We start from the raw sequence: 23,332 nt of genomic DNA, 5'->3' as shown, positions 1-23,332 counted from the left end.
CGCGCATGTCGATCTAATTGGGCAAGATCAGTGAGAAAAATATCATCTAAACCATGTTGCATAAATCTTGGCTTAAATTATGATTAAGTCGGTTTATGTAGATCCGTAACAACTTGTTCTCTAGCTTTAATAATTTTAGGTTTTTTACTTACAGCTTTCATTGTTTTTATAATATATTCGTATCACGAAATGATTAGGTACCTATTGATTTCTTATTATATGTATATAGTGATCATTTTATGACCTCGTAACGTAATGATTCCAGTTCTAATTGCTTGATTCGATCTTCTAGAGGTTGTAGCTGATCCGATTCAATATCGCAAAACTTGTCTGATTCTGCACTAACATGATGCATCAGTGTTTTTCGTAGTTTACCAATTTTGTTACTTAAGTCGGATCTAAGAAATTGTTTTACTATCATTATAGCATCATCTACCTATATTTCCCAGGTGTAGGTGATCTTAATAAAAGCATATTTATTTATTGTATTTTTTTGCTTATTACAACGATTTCAGGTTTCTGAAGCTTTGACAAATCATCAACATATTTAATATTTACAACCTCATTTCTCTCGGTGAACGTGTTTATTTCTCTAATTATTTTATTCGTTACACCAGTTTCTTCGTTTGTCTGATTAATAATTCTATCAATACATTTTTTGATTTTCGATATCATAATTACCATCGTTATTGGAAAAGAAAACGGGCCGAGGATGCAATATTTCATCATTTTTTTTTAATAGAGTTTTTGCTGCTTATTGAAAAACGACTGAACTCATCCATTACTAAAGCGATTATGTCTAGAAATGGGATATAAACATATTTTAATAATAACTAATTTATTTCGAGAGTCCTTAGTTCTCGTAGAATATAAATTACTTCATTCATATAGTTATTACTACCAGCTTCCTGGGATTCAACTAATTTAACTAATCTGTCACCTAATTCCTCTTATATTATCATAATATACATATTGTTTAGGATCCTTATTATTATTTAATAAAGCGGATTCCGACTTTGCTTGAATTTGACTCGATTCTTGACGTTTTGGAGAATCCGTACTTAAAGAGTCGATGCTGGTTTAGTTTTCCGCCTACAGATTTTGGTGAAATCAACAATGGTTTTACATATTGTTTATATTGTATGGATACCGTTGCCTTTATTTGACCTGTTGACTTATAAACCTTTCTGTTGTAAAATATCACGATACTGCCCTTTATCGTGTTATAGATACTCACATTCTATAGAACTCAGAATGTTTTCCATGAAAAATCAAAGAAAACTTAGATGAAGGAAAGAGCTAAAGATTACATTCAAAACCAACAAACTTCCCTGTTTAAGCTGACACTTTGATTATTCTGAAAAATTATCGTGGTCTAATACCTGCCTGTGCCAATTGCGAATAGCAGATTTTTAAGGTCTGTAACCCTCTACTCTAAGACAACTAGAACTAACTTAGAATGCTGTAGGGTTCATTCGCGCACATGATATTTTGTTCTACATCACGTTAATGGTCAAGGAAAAACTACAAAAGCACACCATTGGGTAAACATTGGAATAAACAAACGTGGGTAATTCACAAACACAAATAACACGCAAGTTTTAAGAGCCCTCAGTTGCTTTAGTTAGCTTCATTGTTAAACATCACTGGTACTTTCTGTGACACTTTCTTCTGCCTATTCTGACTTTGATATACAAATGTTTACAGCAGCTATTTCTTACAATCTAGAATTGAAAGAAGAAGTGTGAGTGCCAGCTTTAAAGTGCATTAAAGTGTATAATTCAGTTAACACTTTAGTTATAATGGAAGACGCTAGACCTGAAGAAAAATCCCCTTTACTCCTATACCTCACGGAAGACGATGGAAATGTTTCAAAGAACAACAAGAGGGTCAATTTCGACAAAGGTCGGCTGTATGGAATTTCCTCGGGGGCTACTGCAGTTTTTACCGATTTACCTAGTACGTATAGTATAAGCAGTAAATTGAAAACCGGGAATTTATGGAAACAGAGAGGGATTTTCTGAAAGGAAACAAAGTTGATTTCTCGGTCAACATTTCGTTTTTAAAACCATCATCAGATAAACCAACAATATTACATCACGACAAATCGAATATTGTATCTGCTCAGAAAATCCGATCGCAATTCCGCAATTTGCGGATTTACGTATTGACTTGGAAAAATCAACACTAGAAACTGCTAAATTTAAGTATTCTGTGTTGACCGAAACCAGTTTGATACAATCATCCACCGACATAAAAGGTAGTCGTAATGGCATAATGGGCTACTTCACACAATCATACGTGAAGTAATTAAAAACACGAATTATCTACTTCCGCAAATACTTATTTGCACTGACTCGTGCGAATTCAATTGCGCTCTGGTGGCAGTTTAAACTAGGAGTAGTCAGCATGAGAAATCCAAAGAGTCTGAGTTGTAAGTATGTGTCGAAAAATAGCCGATGACGAAAAAACAGAAACAAAAGGAAATAAGGAAAAGTTGCAACAAAGAAGAGGAATCTTAAGCAACTTATCATAACAACCTATTTAACTTTTACTTGAATATACAGCCGTTCTCTTGCAGATCACATTAGTCCTTGCTGGACGACAACCCTATTAGTAAGCTTAATTTTCTTTATGATGGCCCTGCTAATCTTTTCTTCAATGGTTCCGTCAAGCAGCATTCGAGTACCGCGATGCTCTTACAGGTAACTGCATGTGAATTTTCCTCAAGCAAGACCAGAATGGTGCGGGTTGTAGCAATCTGGAACCCCTCGGAAATAGGACCATCCATCTAGTACATTCCTCTGGAAATTGGAATAAAGAGCAACTCTCAGCTTTGGAGAGAATCAAAAGAGAGTACAAAGGCTTTGCTGTGCGCTTAGTTCTGTTGCAATCAAACAGCAATAAAAAGTAATCATTAGGTTCTTGGAGTGTGTCCAAGTGATGGATTTAGATGAGTATTTTCTTAGTACCAATACATCACCGTCAAATTATCCGGAAGTGGAAAGGCGCCTAATGCCCACCTCCCTTGTAACTCAAGCACCAGAAAATAAAACGGCGAAGAAGATTAGCAAAGAGGTCGGAAAAAGTGTTCTTGTTAGGAGAAAGAGGCACCGTACGGATCAGATGTCCTCTTTTGGAATTGGTTTCGGAGTTAAAAGTTTGCTCGATATGTTCCTGGGAAATAAAGCGGATATTGGTAAAAGAAGTAGCAATGGTAAGAATCCTGTGTCAATATTATCTACTATCGACTATATCGTCAATCGTTAACTTGGATTTACCTATTAACAGCTAACTTTCAACCATACTCATTGGCATAGAAATGGATTTTTTGCGCAAATAAAATTCCTAAAATTTCCAGCTCATAGCTACCTTATACAATCAATTTTTAGAAATCAACGAGCTTCTAAATCCAACCGAACACGTGACCTTCACCACCCAGAGTCCACGTCCTAAAACCCTAGATGAAGTCTTAGGCGACATTCCAGATTTAATAATCCGCAATGCTACCCCTCGAGAGATATTCTCCAAATCTCCTTTACACCACTATTGGGGCAAATTCACCCCCGAACTCTTGATATTCGCTGCGAGAATACTGGGATTGTGGAAATATGGGGGAATAAGCTTCAAAATCGACGGGGGAAATGCCGGAAGAGAGGAGAACGATTTGAAGAAGTTTTTTGTGGCACCGGGTATATGTTTTTGTAGTAAGATTAATGAGGTTGGATACTACATGTGGACTTTGGCGGTTACACTGCGTTTAGTGAACTATAATTTTTGCTTATTTAGGAAACACCTTGCAAGCATTGGAAAGCTCCCCGTCTGGGCTCACACTACCACCACATGAAGATAAACTGATGGATTTCATTTTAAAGGGCAAGAAGTCGTTCGAGGGCTTGCCCAACGAGGTGGTAACAGCTGACGATCAAGGGTTTCACATCTTCACCAAATCCCCATGTCACGTGTTCTTCGGCGAAATATTGGTTAACCTGAAGAGGTCCAAGGGGGACGAAACTCCAAAGCAAATAATCCAGAAATCCCTAAAAGTGTTTTGCCGGCATGCGGCTGTCGGAAACAACTATTGCAGGCATTTAATAAGGCGTTCCACCTGAGATTTCCTTAGTTAATATCGTATATTACCCTCTCATATTTATTTCCCTAATATACACGTTTCGACGCGTATTTTATTTATTGTAGAAATTATATGCGTTGTTTTCCTTAGCTTAATTTAATGGGCGATAAAACGGCGTAGTGGAATATTAGAAGTTTGAAGGAAAATATAAAGATTGCTTGGGATATAAATTAGGTTTAATGGTCGTTAAAGTTTTACACAGCAGCCAGCAGCAGCAGAACAAAAATGCTGTTGTGATATAAATAGGATAAATTCGGACAATTGGAGTTCATCCAGATGATCGTGTCTTTAATCAATTTGTTCGGACAGAAGATGAAATATTGGTTTTTAATTCGACGTGATTGAGGTATCATCGTACAATGGAGCAAATTTGCGAATCGGAAACGTAAGAGCTGGAGAGTTTTTTTTTTCGTGAAATGTAATAAATAAAAATCATTTTAAAAGTTTATAAAACCACAGCAGCGTTTTGGGGGTTACCGTTAGATGAACTGATACCCCGAGAGCGATTGTAGCAAAGCAAAAAGTCTCCTTTCCATAATCGGAACTCGGTACCATTCAGGCCCATGAAAGGGACACTGGGGGTAAAATCTAGGTCAAATCGCAACCGAAAATCTGACATTTATCGCTCGCATGTCATTGCCAACTAACCAAAAAAAAATGCTCTGACACATGTCACTTTGATTTGCTTGCGACACGGTTTTACGAGGTCCATTTGAGACATAATTTTTTTAATTTATAGCTCAGTAAACATTTTGAAAAAAGCGATTTTCTCCAATGCTGATTGTCTCAATTGTTGTTCTTGTTGAAATCGCAGACTTCTTTTAAGGACTCTCAATAACGTCAATTGTTTTGCAAAATGGCGAACCTTTTTTGTTATTTTAATGTCACTGTCAGTCATAGATCACGGAACGGTTCGTATCTACGTATTGTCGCACGCGATTAGCCACTGAAACGCTAGATGAAAGCCGACAACTTCCAAATTTCGTAGATGAAACGAGATTTGTTTTAGTTTAAAGTCAGGTGCGCGGTTTTATCAAAAAAGCAATTTCGAAAACGTACATTTTTTTAAATGATTTTTTGGCACGCCGAAACCCTTCAACGGTCGACGTGGCATCATAATAAAACAATATGGAGGATGGGGTGACGTACCAAGTTGGATTGAAAAAAATTTAACGTTAAAGCTGCAAAATGGCGGGAGTCCGCCATTTTGTAAAAAGTTGTAACTGTCGTTTTCATTTTTAACTTGTAATCGTTGACAATTACATTATCAACGATTTGCACAAAGCTGCTTTCGAAATTTGGCATTTCCGCAGCTCTGGATGATAATCTAGTGGAATGTGATGCTTTTAAATATAAACGTTGTATACCGGCACACGCCAAACGCGCTCACCACGCTGATCCTTTAATTTCGGTGGGAAAACAATCCTATACATCGCGATTATTTGAAGAAAAAAATTGTTTTCAATTCGCACATCTTCGAGCTACCATTCGTGTCGACCCAGTTGAGAATCTTATCATCTCCGTTTTGTTACTTCTTGAAGTGAAATAATGAGCCGAAGTCATCGGAGAAGGGTAAGTGTAACATCTTCTTCCCGCTCGAAATTTCACGATGAAATGCAATTACAGGGCGGAATTGTGTTTCATTACAAAATTCATAAAAAAAAAACAATAATGAACAAAGCGATTGCAGCAAAAATATAGTTTTCGTCAGATGCCTTTTAAATCCGCATCAATTCATACAGGGTGAGTCAAAAAAACATGGAACGCCATGTTTTGATTATTTTTCAAACGAAACTGTTAATCTAAGTGCAGTATAATTTATTTAAGGTTTAGGCCATGGCACTTTGTCATCTGTACGCAGATTAGAGGCGTCTTTCGCGTTATAAGGTACTAAATTATACCTAGTTTCGGTTAGAATGAAGGTGCTAGACATCACAAGGGGGCCGGCAAGATAACCAGACTTGGACTTCCGAGATTTTTTTCTTTGACGTTCCATTAAAGGCGGAGTGCAGGAAAATCAATCCGTTTCTGCCGAATTTCGCTTTAAACAATTATTTCAAATGTTCGTCGTTGATAGCTCTGGCTGCTGCCGAGGCAAAAATATCCTGCTGGGCATTGGACATTAATCCAAGCTAAATGCCATTTATATGAAATATGCACGAAGCGATAACTGAATCGATGGGTCCGAGTGATTTTACTGAAATCTCTGTATTTCCGAAGATCTTTGTATATATTTCGTAGCAAATCACAACCCTGCATTTCACAGAACATCATATACTTTATTTACTTTTCGGAGTTCAAATGTGTTTATACCTAGATTCAGTCTTAAAAGCTTGAAATTGTTCCTATAATTAATCCTTTTGAGGTATTTAAGGCGAATCGCACATAAAACTACCGGCAAACCATTAGGTGCTTCAAGATTTGCTTCATTGCAGCCTACTCTATATGTAGAATATGAAGATCCACGAGTTAGCTTAACTTGCTATTAAAACGTACCACTATGAACATCCTTATGCAATTTCAAGTCGTCGAGGGATTTCAGCTGTACGGCTTCGATTTTAAGCTCAAAAGAATCCCATAAGAGAAAGTACAATAGAGTCAAGTCGGGTGGCACGAACGGCCAGTTAATGAAACCAGCAATCTAGTTTTGGTTGTCATGATTTGCTAGTTTTGAATATTATTTTCTGTGAATTCTATGCAAATAGGCTGGCCGAATTTGATTTTGGTGGGTTCGTTTGAATTTTACAGGTGGTTGGGGTAGTGGGGCATTATTGGAAGATTAAAAATCTGTGAATTTTATATTCGCCTCTTTCCCGACTGCGCCTTCATTGCGCGTGCTTAAACCTTCATCAATGCGTCAGAACTCAGAATACCTCGAGTTTCGTAAAGGTGGCCGTTAAGTTTTTTTCCGTATATTATGTATTTTTAATAAAATATTGTTATAACCTCGATAAGAATCAGATTTGAAAGTTTCTATAGAAATTATGTTCCGCTTCCCGGGGGTCCGTTAATTAGTCAATAATATTTTAATTTCAGAGGAGCAGTAGCTCCACCAAAACTTCCAGATCGAACACTTCAGTCTGCCTCCTCGAAGATATATCCGAAGACAACTTCGACGGTCCTAAGTATGAAATAAAAACGTCGAAGGTTATGGGAAGGTAAGGTTCAGATCGGTATCTAGTATCTATTGGTATGAGTCAGTATACACAGGGTAACTTATTTAGGTCCACCCATTATCTCTGAAACGGTGAAAGTTACAAAATTGATATCTTAAAAGTGTCCAAAAATGGAAACTTTTTTCTCATTTGACTTAGCATAGCTCGGTAACTTTTACTGTTTCAGGGATAGCAATAGTCAAGACGTGAAAATAAGACCTCTGCATAGGTGCTATTAAAATAACTCGTCTAAAGCGGCAAAGTATTAATCTTTTCCTTGAATGAATATAAAATATTTTAAGAACGTTTTCGAAATGAACTAATGAGCGTGCACTAAGAATGATTCAGACTAACTTAGTCACTCCTCTCCTAATCACAGATTCTCTATAGTATGGGGAAAATGAAAATTTCCAAGCAACATCAGGGTACCTACCACACCATTATTCGAGGTAACTATACTGTTTATAATTATAATAAAAATAAACGGGCCATCAAGCGGGTGTTAAGTTTAAACTGGGCCATTATACAAATTGCTAGAAAAATAAATTACTGTCTATAAAACTAAACTGTCGGGAATATTCGAAATATTGAGAACAAGCACTTTGAAGAATTAGTGCTACCTACTTTTATTTTAAGAATTTGGTGAGGTGGTATCCCCGGGGATCAATAGTAAATATTTTGATTTCGATCACTTTCCCTGAAACTTATCTTAGTTTATCTATGACTAATTTAATTATGATGATCTTTGCTTCGTGCGAGCAATTCCCAACAAAGATAAAGCTGTAAAGAACTCCAGGGTGGGTGACCTCGAGAACCATAAGATATACAATAATTCAGTTAAATTAGGGGAAATTTGTGCATATTTACGTCAAAATAAACCCACGCTATAAAAATTTATGAGAAAATTTCCTCTGATTTCAGTAATAGCGGATAAATGTAATAAGAAAATAAAAATAAATGTCGCTTATTTATGAGATCTTTATTCCTTTCACAATACAGAGCCATCAGATTTTCAATACATTTTTTAAAAAGCGAAAATTAAAAGAGGTGGGGACCTTCGAAACAAAGAGCATCAATGCACAGAGTATAACAAATTGATGGGTCATTCCGCTACCTACGGATTCCTTGAGTGAAAATAATTATAATTTCGTCATGCGACTTTTTCCTTTTCTGCTTTATACTCACTATACAAAGTGTTGAAATTGTTAAAAAAAATCGTTTTGATAAAAACTTCGATGTTTCTTGCCATATTTAACGAAATTTTGCAGTGATGCACAGTTCGATGGGGTGCATTTTTAAAATAATTTGGGTAAAAAAACTTTTAATCAGAGTGATGAAAATCGGGGGGTCAGGCAGATGGATCGCCCCGAATTCTTTTTGCGCATGTCAATGATCAACCTGTTATTTTTTAAACTAAATGTTCTTTTATTTTAATTTTTTTACTCTTGTAAAATTTTAATTTACCAGTTACTTTAGAGGATATTCAAATATATCAAAAAATAGCGAAGTTATTAACAAAATCGTTATTTGTTTCGGCAACGTCAGCATTCTGTATAGTGAGTATAAAACACTAAAGAAAAAAGTATAATTATTTTCGATCAGGGAACCTATGGCTAGCGGATTTGCAACGCGCTGTATAATAATAGGAATATGAAAAAACTTGCCTGACTTTCATTTCCTGCTCAAATTCTAAGTTTTCAAAAAATATTTATACGCTCAGAACAAACTACACAAATTACTAAGAATTTAATTACTTTCGTATCTACTACGGTTTTCAAAATTCCCATGGGGACGTGAAATCGAATTACCCTGTATATAGCTTAATTACTCGGCACCACTTAACAACAACAATTTTCATATTTTCAAATAATCTGCGTTCTTAGGTTCTGTGCCGTTACCTACTGGTGTTCAGGTTAGTTCAGATTAGTTCTGTCTAGACACAGCAACACAATTTTCTCTTGTAATACCGTTGTCCATTTCCTACTGGCCAATAATGTTTAAACCATTTTTCTGTGAGCGCTCTATACTCAATTGCCCTGTTCTCTATTTTTTTTTCGTTAAATCAATTGCTCTGTCAAATAAATCCAAAACGACCCTTTAATTCTGTTGAAACATGCTGCTCATAAACACCTTTTAGAAGGTCTTAATTATTGAATCTGTTCATACAATAAACAATTTGCCGCATATGTTTGTTATTTCAAAATTTAAAATTTTTAACCTGAACCAACAGTGTGTGCTAAAAATTCATTCTCGACGCATAGGAAAAACAACACGCAATCACTGTCTAATTAAACCACCTATATACAGGGTATTTCATGAACATATCGACAGATTTTCAGGGGATGTAAAGCTCACAAAAAAAATATTTAACTCGGAAAGAAATTAGGTGCTAAATCGCTACGTTTCCAAGATGCACAGTGTTTCATTTCCCTTTTTTTAGTTTTTTTTTAATGTTTCAAAAACGATTATGAGATACGGGCATGAATTCAGAGACACGCTATGGTGGGATAAATTTTTATGTTTTGAAATAGGCCGGATGTCCCCAACAATACCAGTGGAGTCTGTGCGGCCATTTAAAGGGACGTTTGTGATGAAAAAAATGATACGCTACTGACTTTTTTTAATACAAATATATATATTTTAATATTTCATCAATTCCTAATAAAAAAAAGTCCTTTTAGCGTTTTGTTGCTGAAGTAGCCGTTTTTAAAATAAAAAATAATTTCCAATTCACGAAAAAACTGGTATAAGTATAGTACATTTTGTTATCAAACGCTCTCATTTCTTCTTTAAAATTGTTAGTTTACGGACATGTTTTATTAGATAAGAAATGTTCGTCCTCATGTCCTCTACGTCCACTAAAAGAAAATGAAATTAATTTCTAATAAAAAAGTAAAAAAAACGCACTGCGCCGGTTTTTTGGCAGCCACAGGAATGACACATTAATTTTTATCTTGAAAGCAGCTACTTAAGCTACAAAACATTAAGAGGCCTTTTTTTATTAAGATTTGACAGAATATTGAAAAAATATATTCGCATTTAAAAAGTCAGTGGCGTACCATCTTTTTCATTAAAATCATCTTATTGAATAGTCGTACAGGCGTCATTGATTTAAATGGAAATGTCCTGCTTACTTTAGAAAATGCGCATTTATCTCACCATAATGTGTCCTTAGTTTCATGTATGTATCCCAAATCATTTTTGAAATATTAAAAAAAAAAACTAAAACACTGTATCTTGGAAACGAAGCGATTTTGTACCTAACTTCTTTCAATGTAAATATTTATTTTTATGAGCTCTGTGTCCCTTGAAAGTTTATCGGTATGTTTATAAAATACACCCTGTAAAACACTCTGTATATTATGTTAAGATCCAGATAGATATCAGTTGTAAATATACAGGATGTCAGAAAATCTGCTCGCACCCGAATATTCCTTAAATAATACATTCTCATCAAAAACAAAAACACATCAGGAGATTCACTTTTAGTGCCAGTTTTTGTTTGTTTTGAAGCGTTGAAATGAAATTGGCGCGTTTATGAGTTTGCGGTTTCTCTGGAAAATGTCTCCCAGATAAAATTGACAGTATATTGATCCAGTAACTCTTATGTACGTCAACATTAACAAGAGTCGGGTTTAGGTGGACCAAAGCCCTCATCGAAGAATGTAGCAGGAGTCGCGTGCATCCGAGTTCCGATATCCAAAAAGAAGACTCTTACTTGGCGGACTTGAATAAATAAGCATTCATATACATTGTAACGAAAATCTCTCCACGTTCAAATATGATCAAACGAGACATCTAAGGGAACCCAAAGAATAATTATAATTTTAATTAAATTTTTTTCAATCAGGAATTTCGTCGTCAGTACACGATGAAATAAAATTTAAAAAAAGTCTTTAAAATTCCTATCAATTTCCCTAAGTTCAGCGCACGTGGCAGATATGAGCGAGAACGAATTTTCCATGACGATAATCGCCAATTCTTGCTACAATGAAAAATCCTAGAGTTTTTCGCAGAAGATTACTAACTCAACAAACATTTCGACGCCCTAGTGGCAGCACTTCTCATGGAGTTTTTTAATATTTAACTTATTGATAATTAAATTTAACTGTTTTTAATTTAATTCCATTTAAAATTAATTAATTATGAACACAAAAAATTCTTAAACGTCCCCAGGGTGCCGTATGTTGGGCAAATTTTAGCTAGAGGCGATACGATGATGCTCGCAATATCGCCGAAGTTCGCTAATAGTGCAGGGGAATGTGTTGTCGAAACGGCATTGCAAGTGTTAGTTTCGTTTTTTTTTGTCCCATTTTAGTGATTCAAAAACTGAACTGACTTTGGACCAACCAAGCCAAACGATGATTATTTTTTCGCGTTTTATTCAATTGAGTTCAGCACACGTGTCAGCCAAAAACATAAATAATTCCTCGAGAGAGCCCTTAAATCGAACGCGAACATTCAGCACAAGTGCGATTAGTACTGCAAGTTAGAGAAAAATGAGTCGAAATCCCTTTTCCTGTCTGGACTATTCAAGCAAATTTCTTGCCAAAAAACATTAAACGAGATCGTATTATTAGTGATCTGTAACAAGTCGGAGCATTTAAATTTAGAAAATATCCGTGTTTTTCTCTATATTTTTTTTTTTTTTGTTGAGAACTCTAATATAACCATTCAAGAGCACTTCGTCCGAAGCCGAGCAGCCCATTAGCCAAAGCGCTACTTTAACTTGTGTATGATGTTTTATTTAACGCCTCCTCTGAGATGTCGTCTCATGATGATACTTTTCGTTACTTCAGGCCATAATGATGTTGTTTTGAGGATGTATTCGTCAACGGTTATTTATTTCACGCCACAATCACAAGTTTTTGTAAAATGTAGGAGCGTTCGTGTCGTACTCACACGTATGTTAAATAACAGCAGTGTGTAGTTATTTTTTAAGAAAATAAAAAGTTTTGAACGAATTTCAATAATTTATTGTTTTTTTTTCTAAGAAACATATGACGTCACTAACTACACAAGCGAACGCGAAACAACTTACGAAAAAAATCTTATTCGAATAGAAAAATATATTTGCATTCTTTTGTCAAAAATTTATGCTCCAAAAAAACAGCAATCTCTATTAAAAGTTAGAAAAAATGAGAGGAAAAGTATTGAATTAAAAAAAAAAAAAAGAAACAACTCATCCAAGCGAACTTACCTTGATGTTCTGTACTGCACCCTTTCTGGACAACAATAGCCGAACATCTCCTCGCCCTTGAGTCGTCTGAGCATTAACGCCTCTTAACTGGAGTTGCATTCCAGGTATCGTTAACAATTTTCCACAGATCTTAATTATCTGCTGGTTTTGCTGCAGATCCTGTTTGTTTTTAAGATCTGTCCGTAAACATTCAATAAAATTGTAGTCCGGAGATTGGGCAGGCCACTTCAAAGGCAAACCATGTCCTTGCCCTTCCACTCGGGTGTTTAGGATTATTATTCCGCATCAAGATCCATCTGATGGGTGATCCACGTGATGGGTATATTGCCCTCGTATAGGGAAACATTACATTTTCCAGGATATCAACATAGACAACATAGTCCATGATCCCTTCAGTACGATGTATCGCGCCTATACTGTAATATGAAAAACAACCCCATACCCTTTATAGACGACGCCCCATGTTTTATAGTTTTCAGGGTATGCCTTGGGTTGTATTCATGTTGTAGCGATGTTCTAACATATTGTTTTTCTCCAAAAGAACTGAAAAGAACAATTTTTCAATCTTCTCGCCGTAGAATATTCCTCTATCTAGAGGGGGGCCAAAGGGCAAGCTCTATTGGAAATTTTAGGCGATCGGAGATCGGTTTATCATTAAGTTTGGGAACTTTCCTTGGGCTTCTACCATCTAAATTTGCTTCGGCCAATCGCCTCCGTACTGTAGAAGTTCTTAAGTCAATTCAAATTTGTGGTTTTATTTGTATAGACGTTAAAAAAAGGAGATACTTTCGCAACCCTCGGTATTCGTCTGTCACCTATTGACGCGTTTTTCTTTTTCTACCACATCTTTCCAGTTTTTATACAAATTTTACGGCACTTCTGATCATTTTGGCGGAATATTTTAATATAATTTAAATAAATTTACAACTTTTTAACGCATTTCTTCGTATTAAAATCCTGTTTCGCATTTCTGTCGTACAATAAACGTTTCTACTCATAGTATTTCGAGTAAAAATCACCTATGTATCATTCAACCTTGCCATTTAAGTTATATTTACCTAAATTAATTTAATTCTTAGATTAAATAATATAGGTTAAATGAAATTAAAAAAAAGGGATTAAATGAAAATTTTAAAACGTTTAATTAACTGAAGAATGAAACTACGTAGTATTTTAATGCATACAACAGTCAACACTGCTATTTTCTTGCACAGGTCTATATATATATATATGGGATTCACATAAATAGCGGAATTCCAAAAAAGCATATCTTAAGTTAATAATTAACCCTCTGCAAAACTGTTCTTAGCATCGCGGTTATTTTGCACACCACGGTATGCAGGACATTTCAAATTCAATCCTCACCATTGGGATGTCGGAAATTGGAGGAAATACAAAAAAAGTTTAAATAAGGGCAAAACTGCATAATTTGGCATTTGACTGAATACCGTTTTCAAAATTTGAATTTTCTGAGTATTTCCGAAGATTTCAGAAAAAAACTGAAAATTGGAGATTTAGTTTTTATTGTTTTTAGCGTTATTTGACGAGGAAGCCCAAAATCACAAACATATTTTCACTGCCACTTGTCCTCAGCTACAGACAGAAGATAACGTTTTCACATTTACAATTCGACGTTTCGTTTTTCTGCTACCATCATCAAGTTTATTTTTTCTTATAAGAGTCACAATTAGATTTTTCGACAGAAAAACAGTCAAAAGACAAGTTCGAAAGCTCCATAGTGTAGCTAAGAAAAAGTGGCAATGAAAATGTGCTTGTGATTGATTTTAGACTGCCTTGTCAAATAACACTTAAAAAGTAAAAACTAAATCTTTAACTTTTAGTTTCTTTTACGGCTATCTTCAGAAGTACTCGGAATATTCAAATTTTGAATGCATTTGGTCAAGTACTGAATTCCGCAATTTGGCCCCCATTTAAACTTCTTCGCATCTTCTGTAACTTCCGACATTCTAATAGTGAGGGTCGATTCCATAACAACATTATAAATGATGCAGTATGAAGATAAAATTGTTTTAACTGATTATTCGCTAAGGCCAAGGAAGGTTTTTATCACAGAAAATTGACCACATGTGAACATTGACCAGCGGCTAATGCCCACAGATTTTCAGTTGCTGGTCACCTTAATAAGGGTCACCTCGCCTCAACCGATTGAAATCTTCTCGTCTCCGACGGATCTAACAAAACATCACCTCCTTACCACGTTGTACATTTGTGATAACACATTTTTCCATCCGCTGATGTTTTTGTCTTAACAAAATTCTGAAGAGCTCATTCGATCATGAGCATTAACGTTACGCCTGCGCAGTGTAATCATAACACATTAAGAGGTGCGCTCTGGGGTGTTAATTTTTACATAGTATGGTGTTCCATAGTTGATGCTGCGTAGTGTGGTATTCCATAGTATGGAGATTATCGGGGAGTAATTCTTTTCGTTTGTTTTTTTTTCTATCTCGGATAGTTAATTTTAATAATAAAATTTGAATTTTCATAGCAACGCTCGCGGCTAAATGATCATCGTGGAAACGGAGTTTTTTCGCCTTTTGTAATTTGCCCATCTCCTTCGCACGTGAATCGACAGTCCTTTATGAAACACGGCACAGCTCCAAGATCGAATTGTTATCATTGTACTGTCCATTTGTATATTTCATGTCAGCTTTGTAATTACATATATGTAAAATTGGAAGCAGTAAACACAGTTTTCATTGTTGCCAGAAACTTGTTGGCATTGACTCGTAAATACAATGCAAAATGACTCATTTCAAAACGACACACCTTCGCAATTTTTTAACTCCCCCAACAAATCCTCCCGACAACCTGAAACATATTATATTTAGGACACGAAACAACCTATTTATTTATTTTTGTCCGAAAAGCTCTAAAGAAAAATCGATGTTTATGACCTCTTGTGGTAAACCAACGTAAAATCAAAGGGCCAAAATTAATGCCACAAGCATAAATCAAAGTGCTCATTAGACACTCAATGATTAAATATTTACTCTGCCTCCAAAATGCCCTGTGCTCCAGAGCATTAAATGGGCTATCTCTATTTTATCCTGTTAATGTTGTAAATAATCAACCGATGTAATAATCCATATAGACGATGCGGTTGTTCTGCCTGGACCTGGACCTGTGCCAGAAAATGTTTGACTGCATAAAATTATTAAAATAAAACGATGTCATTCGGATTTATTGCCGAGAATTTATTTTTACTTTTATCTTTAAAAGTTTTTGATAGTTTTGCGAATTAAAAATGTATGCCAGGAATGAGCAGGAGCAAATGGATTTCTGGAAATTGTAATATTAGACATGACTGCTGATGCTGGATACATGACATGGATATGAATTTTTTGCAGATATATCGTGTCCAAGAAAGAGATCAGGCCAGGAGAGGTCATTATTTCCGAGGAGCCCCTAGTAGTGGGGCCCTGCACCAGCTGCAAGGTGCAGTGCTTGGGGTGCTACAGAGACCTAGAAAATGAAGATCATATGCATAGGTTTGTGAAGGTTTTCGTTCCTCAATACTCGCTATCTCGTGTGCACAAAGGGCAATTTTTACCCATCTTCTATCCGGATTTAGATGCACCAATTGCGGTTGGCCATTGTGCTGCAAAAAGTGCCCAGGATTGAAAAAAACTCACGGCCACACCGAAATCGAATGTACCATACTCCAGGAATGCAAATCTGCATCGTTCCTCGATTTCAACAATTTGGAAGAATTGAGGATACATTTTCAAGCCATAGGTAAATGATGCTGCTACGTTAGCACCAACAGTTGGCGACTTCTTCTCTTCTCTAATTTAAAGTTAGATCTAAACTCCGAGATTCTATAGTACTAAGTCAGTAAAAAAGTGAGAATCTTTACTGCCGCTTACCGGGATACTATAATTAAATTTTAGTTCCGCTACGATGCCTCATCCTCAAAACAACAGACCCGAGCAACTATGCCATCCTAATGGACATGGAAAGTCACAACGATATCAGAAGGAGCATTCCCGACCTATGGGCTCTAAATCAATCCAGAGTGGTCGATAGGATAATCAAAGACTGGAAACTTACTGAGTTCTCAGAGAACGAAATTCATACGATATGTGGGATATTAGAGGTTTAGCATTATTGACTAAAACCCTTACGATCCATCTTATAATTGGGTGTTTTAGGTTAATGCCTTCGAAATAGGCCAGCAAGGTGTAAATATTCGTGGAATCTATCCTACGTCGTTTCTACTCTCACATGACTGCGTTCCTAATACGAATCATACAGATGAAGAAGACACTTATAGGTTGACAGTGAGAGCTTCTACGGGGATTCCCGAAGGGCATCCGATCACCTTAAGTTATGCTTATACTTTGCAGGTAAAGACAAACGACTTTCTGGAAATTTTGTGTTAATTAAGTTGGTCCCCAATTGTCTCCATAGAATACCCAAAAAAGACGAGAGCATCTACTTGAGAATAAATTCTTTGAGTGCAAGTGCAAAAGGTGTTCGGACCCCTCAGAACTGGGGACATACTGTGGTTCGTTATTATGTCCTAAATGTGATAATGGTTTAGTCCTATGTGATAATCCATTGGATTTTGATTCACGCTGGAGCTGTACAAATTCAAGAACTCATTGTCCAGGGTATTCGATATCAGCGGCATCAATGACGTTGTTATTAAATAGGTAAGAATGCATAGGCCGCAGGAAATGTACAAATTATATCCACCAAAATGTCCACAATAAATTGTTTACCCTTTTCAGAATATCCCAAGAAGTCGACCAAATAGACACTAATGACGTAAAAGCAATGGAGCAGTTTTTACAAAAATATCGCAACGTCTTACATCCCACTCACTATCTTTGCCTTAACGTAAAGGTATCCCTTAGCCAAATATATGGGAGGATATCTGGATACATCATACAAGATTTAAATGAAAAACCTTTATTAAGGAAACGTGATATTTGCAAAGAGATATTGAGTGTGTTTGATGTAATAGAGCCAGGATACACACGGATAAGAGGCAAGAATTTATTCTCTTATATAAAAAACACAAAGTTTTATTCAAATATACAGGTGTTACCCTCTACGAGCTTCACGCCCCGTTAATGATCCTTCTTTCGAGGCAAATAGAGTCGCAACACATGTCAAAGAGTGATATCAGAGCTACTCTGAAAGAGGTGGTCAAGTACCTTACAGAAGCTAAAGTGATTTTGTGCAATGAGCCAGAACATTCACCTGAAGGCATCATGGGGAAGGCCGCCAGAGATGCTTTAGTGCAAATAAAAGATTGGGAGAAAATTGTGGGGAAAATTAGATGAATGACATTTTTGATCTGTTCATAGGTTATTAAGGTATTTTATTTGATATTGTCAGGAGTGACTTGTATATTTTTGAAAATTACGAAAATATAAACTTTAAAGAATAGTTTGCCTATTTTCTTCTTGAATCAAAAATTAAATATACCCAGAAAACACAATCCTGCAACATTGTGAACAGAGTTTCATTGTTGATAAACACAATTTTTAATCCTTATTGGGAGTAGGGGAGTTAAATAAAAACTTTTTTTAGAAAAGTATAATTAGGTATTATATAAATGAAAACTTGCAATTAACCAAACTACGAGAATAGCAACATACAAAACGAATATAAAAACATTAAGTATAAAAACTACCGATCAGCGATTTAAACAGTAATAGTGTTCTGAACAATAAGCAGATCTTGTGCGTAGAACTGCACCATATATTTTCACATCTTGTGTGAGAGACCGAAAACAAAACAAATAAAGGCATTCACTAAAGAAAAATCAAAGTAACGTTTTAAGAAAAAATCAATACGACAAAAATCAATATAACCATTAACCACGAAAACATAATTGGAGCGTACACACAAGTAGAACACCCTGTAAACATTTTTCATGAAGGAGAAATGACACGTGACATGATAAACAGTAAACTGGAATGCTTGATCACAAAAATATTGATTTCTATATGGCTGTGAGTGCACTTAAAATCTGAAACCACCACTTGGCATATTGGGAGCCTCAGACGAAAATGCTATTTGACCATTTTCGGTGTTCGGAGCTGGCATCTCGTCGAGTTGAGTCTGGAATTTCAAGATATTAGCATCTATTGCCGCAAAATTATACCAAAAAAAACCCACATCACTAAAGAAATTCTCAATTATAGCCAAGGCCTTTTCGTAAATTTTCTCATTGTCGTGGCTCTGTAAAGATTCGATTAAGTCCAATCCGCCACACTCCTCTATCAAAACAGCAATTTTTTCTGTTTCTCCTAGATGCTGGGCAGCGCGCAGAATATTGTTAAGACCATCCAGTACGATGGACACGATTTTGAAATCCTTGGAATTCAGTAAGTTGCATAATGGTTTAATACAGCCCAACTGTAACGTAAGAAAAAAGGTGGAGAAAAAAGGTGGAGAAAAAACTTTGGGTTAAAAAGCTAGTTTTCGGGTGATTACCTCGACAAGTTTGGCTAATTGGGTGATGGTACCACCACTAGTGTAGTTAGTCACAGCCCAAACCGCTTCTTTTTGGCTCTTGAAGTCGCCGGTCGAAAGAACTTGAAGGAGAACTGGGACGATTCCCGCATCTATGACTTTTTGAATCTGCTCGGAATTTCCTAATATCGTTTTACTGCAGTGAAAGAACTGATACATCCTTCTATTTAAAATTCTTACCGGCAGTGATGTTAGAGACCGTCCAAGTAGCTTCCTTGACGACGTTCAACCTAGAATGTTGCATAAGTGTTGGCATCACAGTAAGTGCTCCAGCATTCACCACTACGTCCGTTTGAAGATCGTTGCCGGTTACAATATTTCCCACTGCTCTCAAAGCTGGAGTCAGAACGGTGTTTTCATCGCTTGTTAATAAATGAACTAGGCTAAACAATGATACAGAATTAAAGTTATGAAATACTTATCACTCAATATCAACATACCTGTCAATTAAGCCTGTATCCAGCACGGCCTGAATCTTCTCATTATTCCCATCAGTTAAGTATGATAGAGCCCAGCAGGTATCAGCCAACACGTCTCTGTACAAATATCAAAAGAATATTTTACGAATCTATCAAAAAAATTGTGTAAGGTTGGTACGCACATAATAATTTACAATGTACACGTAATAGACTTGGAACAGGCGAGTTCAAGTTTTATATGAAATGTTTTCAAAAATTGAAGAACTGTTGAATGTCTGGAAAAGTACTTGTATTATTGAGCGATTTTAATTGATTCAATTATTTTAACAAACCACTTACATGACATGACGTATTTGTTTTTGTATCAAAATACTCCTTTCAGCTACTGGAAGATTTATCTGCACAATTATACCACGAAATGTGCTTTCTGCTGCTCCGAATTTGAATATGGATATTCAGGCATTTTAAAACCAAACATTTTCAAATGAATCGTGAAAATAATTGTCTTCAGCAGTCGTCACCACAACCACCAAATTCAAATACATGTAACTTTTTTCTCCAATAATTACACCATTACAAAAAAAATCAATTCAATTGTTGAGTACAGTAGGGGTGTAGTAACAATAATAATATTGGCTTATTGAAAACATTAATTGTTACCATGTAAAACTGAGTTTTGGTAGTACCAACACTCTTAAAAACGATAGTTACTTACCTATCATTGTATGATAACAATCTGGCTAAAGTGGGCAGAGCCGGACGAACTCGTTCAAAATTGGGGCATGGATTCTTGTTCCTGCACAAATTAGAAACTGCCCAAACGGCGTTCCGCAATAACGAAATGCTAGTATCTGGTTTGATGAGTCTCAAAATATCTGGTAGGACATTATATTCAAGCACCATGTCCCTTGTTAATGGTCCATCTCCAGCAATGTTCCCTTAAGAATATTCATTTATAAGTACTTAAGGACACAACTGATTTTTTTCCTAATTTTTAATAAAAGCTTATTTTCCTACAGTAGTTCGCTTTCTAAGACAAACCAAGACTTTTTAAAATTTAAATTGAAACAAAATATCTTAATATTTTTACAGACGTAAACGTTTCTTAATGTGATGGTGTGAAAGTTTTTGGATTTAAATATTCATTAATCTTAATTTATCACTCCAACAGGCAGAATTTATTGAGGAAACAAAACCTGTATGTATTTATTTAACTAATTTAGCACTAAGAGGTATTTTCTCTGAAAATACTTTACCTAAAGCCCACACAGCCTGTTCTGCAACGTCAACACGAGGTGAAGTCAGCAAAGCTTGCAATTTTGGAATTGCTCCTTCCTGTACAACAGCAGCAGTTTGTTGTGAAGTGCCAGAAGCAATATTGGTTAAGGCCCAGCAAGCCTCAAATTGTAATGCTGGATTGTGGTTTTTACCAAGAAATTCTACACATCTGGGAACTACACCCAAACGAATCATATGATCAATTGGAGGGTTTCTTTCCCTGCTCAAAATCTTTCTGCATGCCTGTGTTGCTTTAAACTGCACTGTTTCATCTTGATTCATCATTCCTGCAGCAAAGGTTTTTTGTAATTATCTGTTTACATGAATTAAAGTAGAGGAATTTCAATTATGATTTCTTTAAGTTGACTGAGGGTTTTGAATTGAAGCAGATTTTTTAAGGTCTTAAAAGTTTTTTCTGAATAAAAGGGATATATTTGGGAGATTTTTTGGACAACCCTTAAATAATACCAATTTTTCACAGTATATATAGGATGTTACAAACCCAATATACTGTTATTTCTTAAACAATAAGAATTACAAGGTCAGTTAAATTAGAAAAATTGTACCAAATTTACTACTCATTAAAGAACTGAAAGCCATGTTGCCAAATGATTTTTAGTTTCTAAGTTATTATGGAAAAACTAAAGGTTTTAATAAAATTTTATAATTTAATAATAAATAAAAACAATTAATGATACCTATTTGCATATTATTTTTCCTCACTTCTTGATTTATTATACTTTCAAATTTGGAAACATTCTAAATTAAATGCCTATCATTACTCATATATTATTGACTACATATGGTTTTATTAATAAGTTATTTACCTATATAACATTTTTGGGCAACATAATAATTTCATTTGGATTTAGAGCTCCAGAACTAACATAGCTTATTGGAGCAAAAAATGAAGATACTTTTCAAATAAATATACAAAAAAATTCTGCATGCATTGTTGTAAAGGGATTACTTAAGATTTTTAAAAATCTTAAATAATATATACTGATCAATGTTTAAAAAAGTCAACTTGTTGTCATTAACTCAAAAACTAAGAAATATTTAAAAATTTACTGGTTTCTAGGTATAAGAAAACTATATTTAGCCCAATTTAAGCTAGAAAACTAAAAATAATTTAGCAACATTGTTTTCAATTCTTGAATGAGTATTCAATTTGGCACTTTTTTCTAATTTAACCGACTCTATAACTCTTATCGTTTAAGCAACGATTAGTACATTGTATTTAGAACACTCTGTATAACAGTATTTCTTATATTAATTTAATTGCAAAACAGTTACCATATGCTAAAAAACGCCTTAGCCTGGTCAATGCTTATTTAGTAGACTATCATAGTCATATTCAACATCAAAAACCTTTAGAGCTTTTTTGAAATCAGAAATTCATAGCTGATTATTCTCTCAAATTCCTCATTTGTTAACATACCATACATAATCTCCTCTGCACTCATGGTTACTGGACTGGTCGAATTGTTCTCTTGAAGAAGAGAGGTAACTTCTTCATCGGCTGCTGAGATATTTCTCCTTTTAAGAAGTTGATCATCCTTCCTTGCTTTTCGAAGCTCAACAGCCTGGTGAATTCGTCTGCGACGCATCTCCTATTGAAGCAAAGAGGTATGAAGCATAATTATCAAAGAAATTGAAAAGGTAATGAGGTACCTCGGTGTCTTTTCCTTTGTTCTTGAAAGAACGAATTCTGTTCTCATCTGCCATGACGAAAATGTTCCTATGGAAACGTAGAAGTTAAAGCGTACTTATTAAACTTCAACACAAAGATTCAGCCCTTTTCTTTTTATAGTTTGAATGGGCAAAAAAAATAACTGAAATTTTCTGGCTTGAAAAAAGGGTTATTAACGGTCTTTATAGAATTTAGGCTTTGATTGCTGTTGATGTGGTGCTCAATTAATGTTAATAACCGTTACCTTAAATATCCAAATTAATGATGAAAACACAGTAAAAACGTAGTTAAAACTTTGATTTTTAAATTGAACTAAAACGACGAATTGAAGACTAAACGGCAAACGATGAAAAATGGCGGTATTCGAATACTGTCAAAAGATCTTATTTTGGATTGGGATGCCCTCTGGTGATAGAAGTTTAGTTCGGCTAGTTTGTCCTGTCAAAAATTAACTTTATAAATTCACTTAGACAAATTCATTACCGAAATCGTATTATTTATTAATAATACTAGAAATTATTAAGTTATAACGAGCAGTTGACTTTGGACAGACTTTAATTTATAGTTTTAAGCAACTCAAATTCGGTAACCCACATTGAAATTTCACTCTTTCAGTTCTCCCGTGGGTTTCCTTGTTAAGATCAAGAGAATTTGATTTTCACCGATATTAGGCAACCCAACATACATACGTTAACGAATAATTTTGATAAATCCTCATGAAAATTGCGGTCTTAGGTTAATTTTATAAAAGCATGCAAGAGTATGATTAAAAATTGTTATCGAATGAAATTGGCGATTAAAACTTTTTAACGGATCAACGTCACTGAAATTGTCATTCTCACATGTTCTAGAATTCAAGTGTGTTAAGTGAGAAAGAAGATTTTGGCAATGTTGATTGGTTAGAAAGTTGCATTGCGATTGTATTGGACAAAAACTTCTGCC

At 35.2% G+C, this 23,332-nt stretch overlaps 3 protein-coding genes across 9 annotated transcripts; 2 read left to right on the top strand and 1 right to left on the bottom strand.

Moving 5' to 3' along the window:
* Positions 1-1,399: 1,399 nt before the first annotated feature.
* On the top strand, positions 1,400-4,218 carry LOC136347243 (uncharacterized). 5 transcript variants are annotated; one of them, XM_066297038.1, is made up of 7 exons: positions 1,400-1,417; positions 1,798-1,959; positions 2,582-2,705; positions 2,758-2,910; positions 2,970-3,217; positions 3,393-3,692; positions 3,790-4,218. In XM_066297038.1, the coding sequence occupies exons 2-7, from the start codon at positions 1,803-1,805 to the stop codon at positions 4,110-4,112; spliced, it is 1,305 nt and encodes a 434-aa protein (XP_066153135.1). In that variant the 5' UTR covers positions 1,400-1,417; positions 1,798-1,802; the 3' UTR covers positions 4,113-4,218. The 5 variants fall into 5 exon arrangements, with proteins under 5 accessions (XP_066153135.1, XP_066153137.1, XP_066153138.1 ...); XM_066297040.1 differs by lacking the exon at positions 1,400-1,417 and adding an exon at positions 1,540-1,744 and having other exon boundaries at positions 3,393-3,721; positions 3,790-4,007; XM_066297041.1 differs by lacking the exon at positions 1,400-1,417 and adding an exon at positions 1,540-1,744 and having other exon boundaries at positions 3,765-3,986.
* Positions 4,219-5,377: 1,159 nt separating this feature from the next.
* Positions 5,378-17,908, top strand: LOC136347273 (SET domain-containing protein SmydA-8-like). 3 transcript variants are annotated; one of them, XM_066297140.1, is made up of 9 exons: positions 5,378-5,704; positions 7,169-7,290; positions 15,859-15,999; positions 16,083-16,246; positions 16,402-16,607; positions 16,663-16,857; positions 16,922-17,166; positions 17,245-17,504; positions 17,558-17,908. In XM_066297140.1, the coding sequence occupies exons 1-9, from the start codon at positions 5,681-5,683 to the stop codon at positions 17,800-17,802; spliced, it is 1,602 nt and encodes a 533-aa protein (XP_066153237.1). In that variant the 5' UTR covers positions 5,378-5,680; the 3' UTR covers positions 17,803-17,908. The 3 variants fall into 3 exon arrangements, with proteins under 3 accessions (XP_066153237.1, XP_066153239.1, XP_066153238.1); XM_066297142.1 differs by lacking the exon at positions 7,169-7,290 and having other exon boundaries at positions 5,380-5,704; XM_066297141.1 differs by lacking the exons at positions 5,378-5,704; positions 7,169-7,290 and adding an exon at positions 14,822-15,799.
* Positions 17,909-18,245: 337 nt separating this feature from the next.
* Positions 18,246-23,195, bottom strand: LOC136347274 (importin subunit alpha-1-like). The gene is made up of 11 exons (XM_066297143.1): positions 23,080-23,195; positions 22,635-22,828; positions 22,372-22,438; positions 22,139-22,310; positions 20,676-20,984; positions 20,135-20,357; positions 19,441-19,536; positions 19,181-19,383; positions 18,962-19,122; positions 18,644-18,883; positions 18,246-18,586 (listed from the first exon to the last, which is right to left on the bottom strand). Exons 3-11 carry the CDS (start codon positions 22,423-22,425, stop codon positions 18,488-18,490), a joined length of 1,557 nt encoding a protein of 518 aa, XP_066153240.1. The 5' UTR covers positions 22,426-22,438; positions 22,635-22,828; positions 23,080-23,195; the 3' UTR covers positions 18,246-18,487.
* Positions 23,196-23,332: the final 137 nt, after the last annotated feature.

Source organism: Euwallacea fornicatus, chromosome 27 (assembly GCF_040115645.1).
Source record: "Euwallacea fornicatus isolate EFF26 chromosome 27, ASM4011564v1, whole genome shotgun sequence".
NCBI lineage: Eukaryota > Metazoa > Arthropoda > Insecta > Coleoptera > Curculionidae > Euwallacea > Euwallacea fornicatus.
This window is presented reverse-complemented; position numbering and strand designations above follow the sequence as displayed.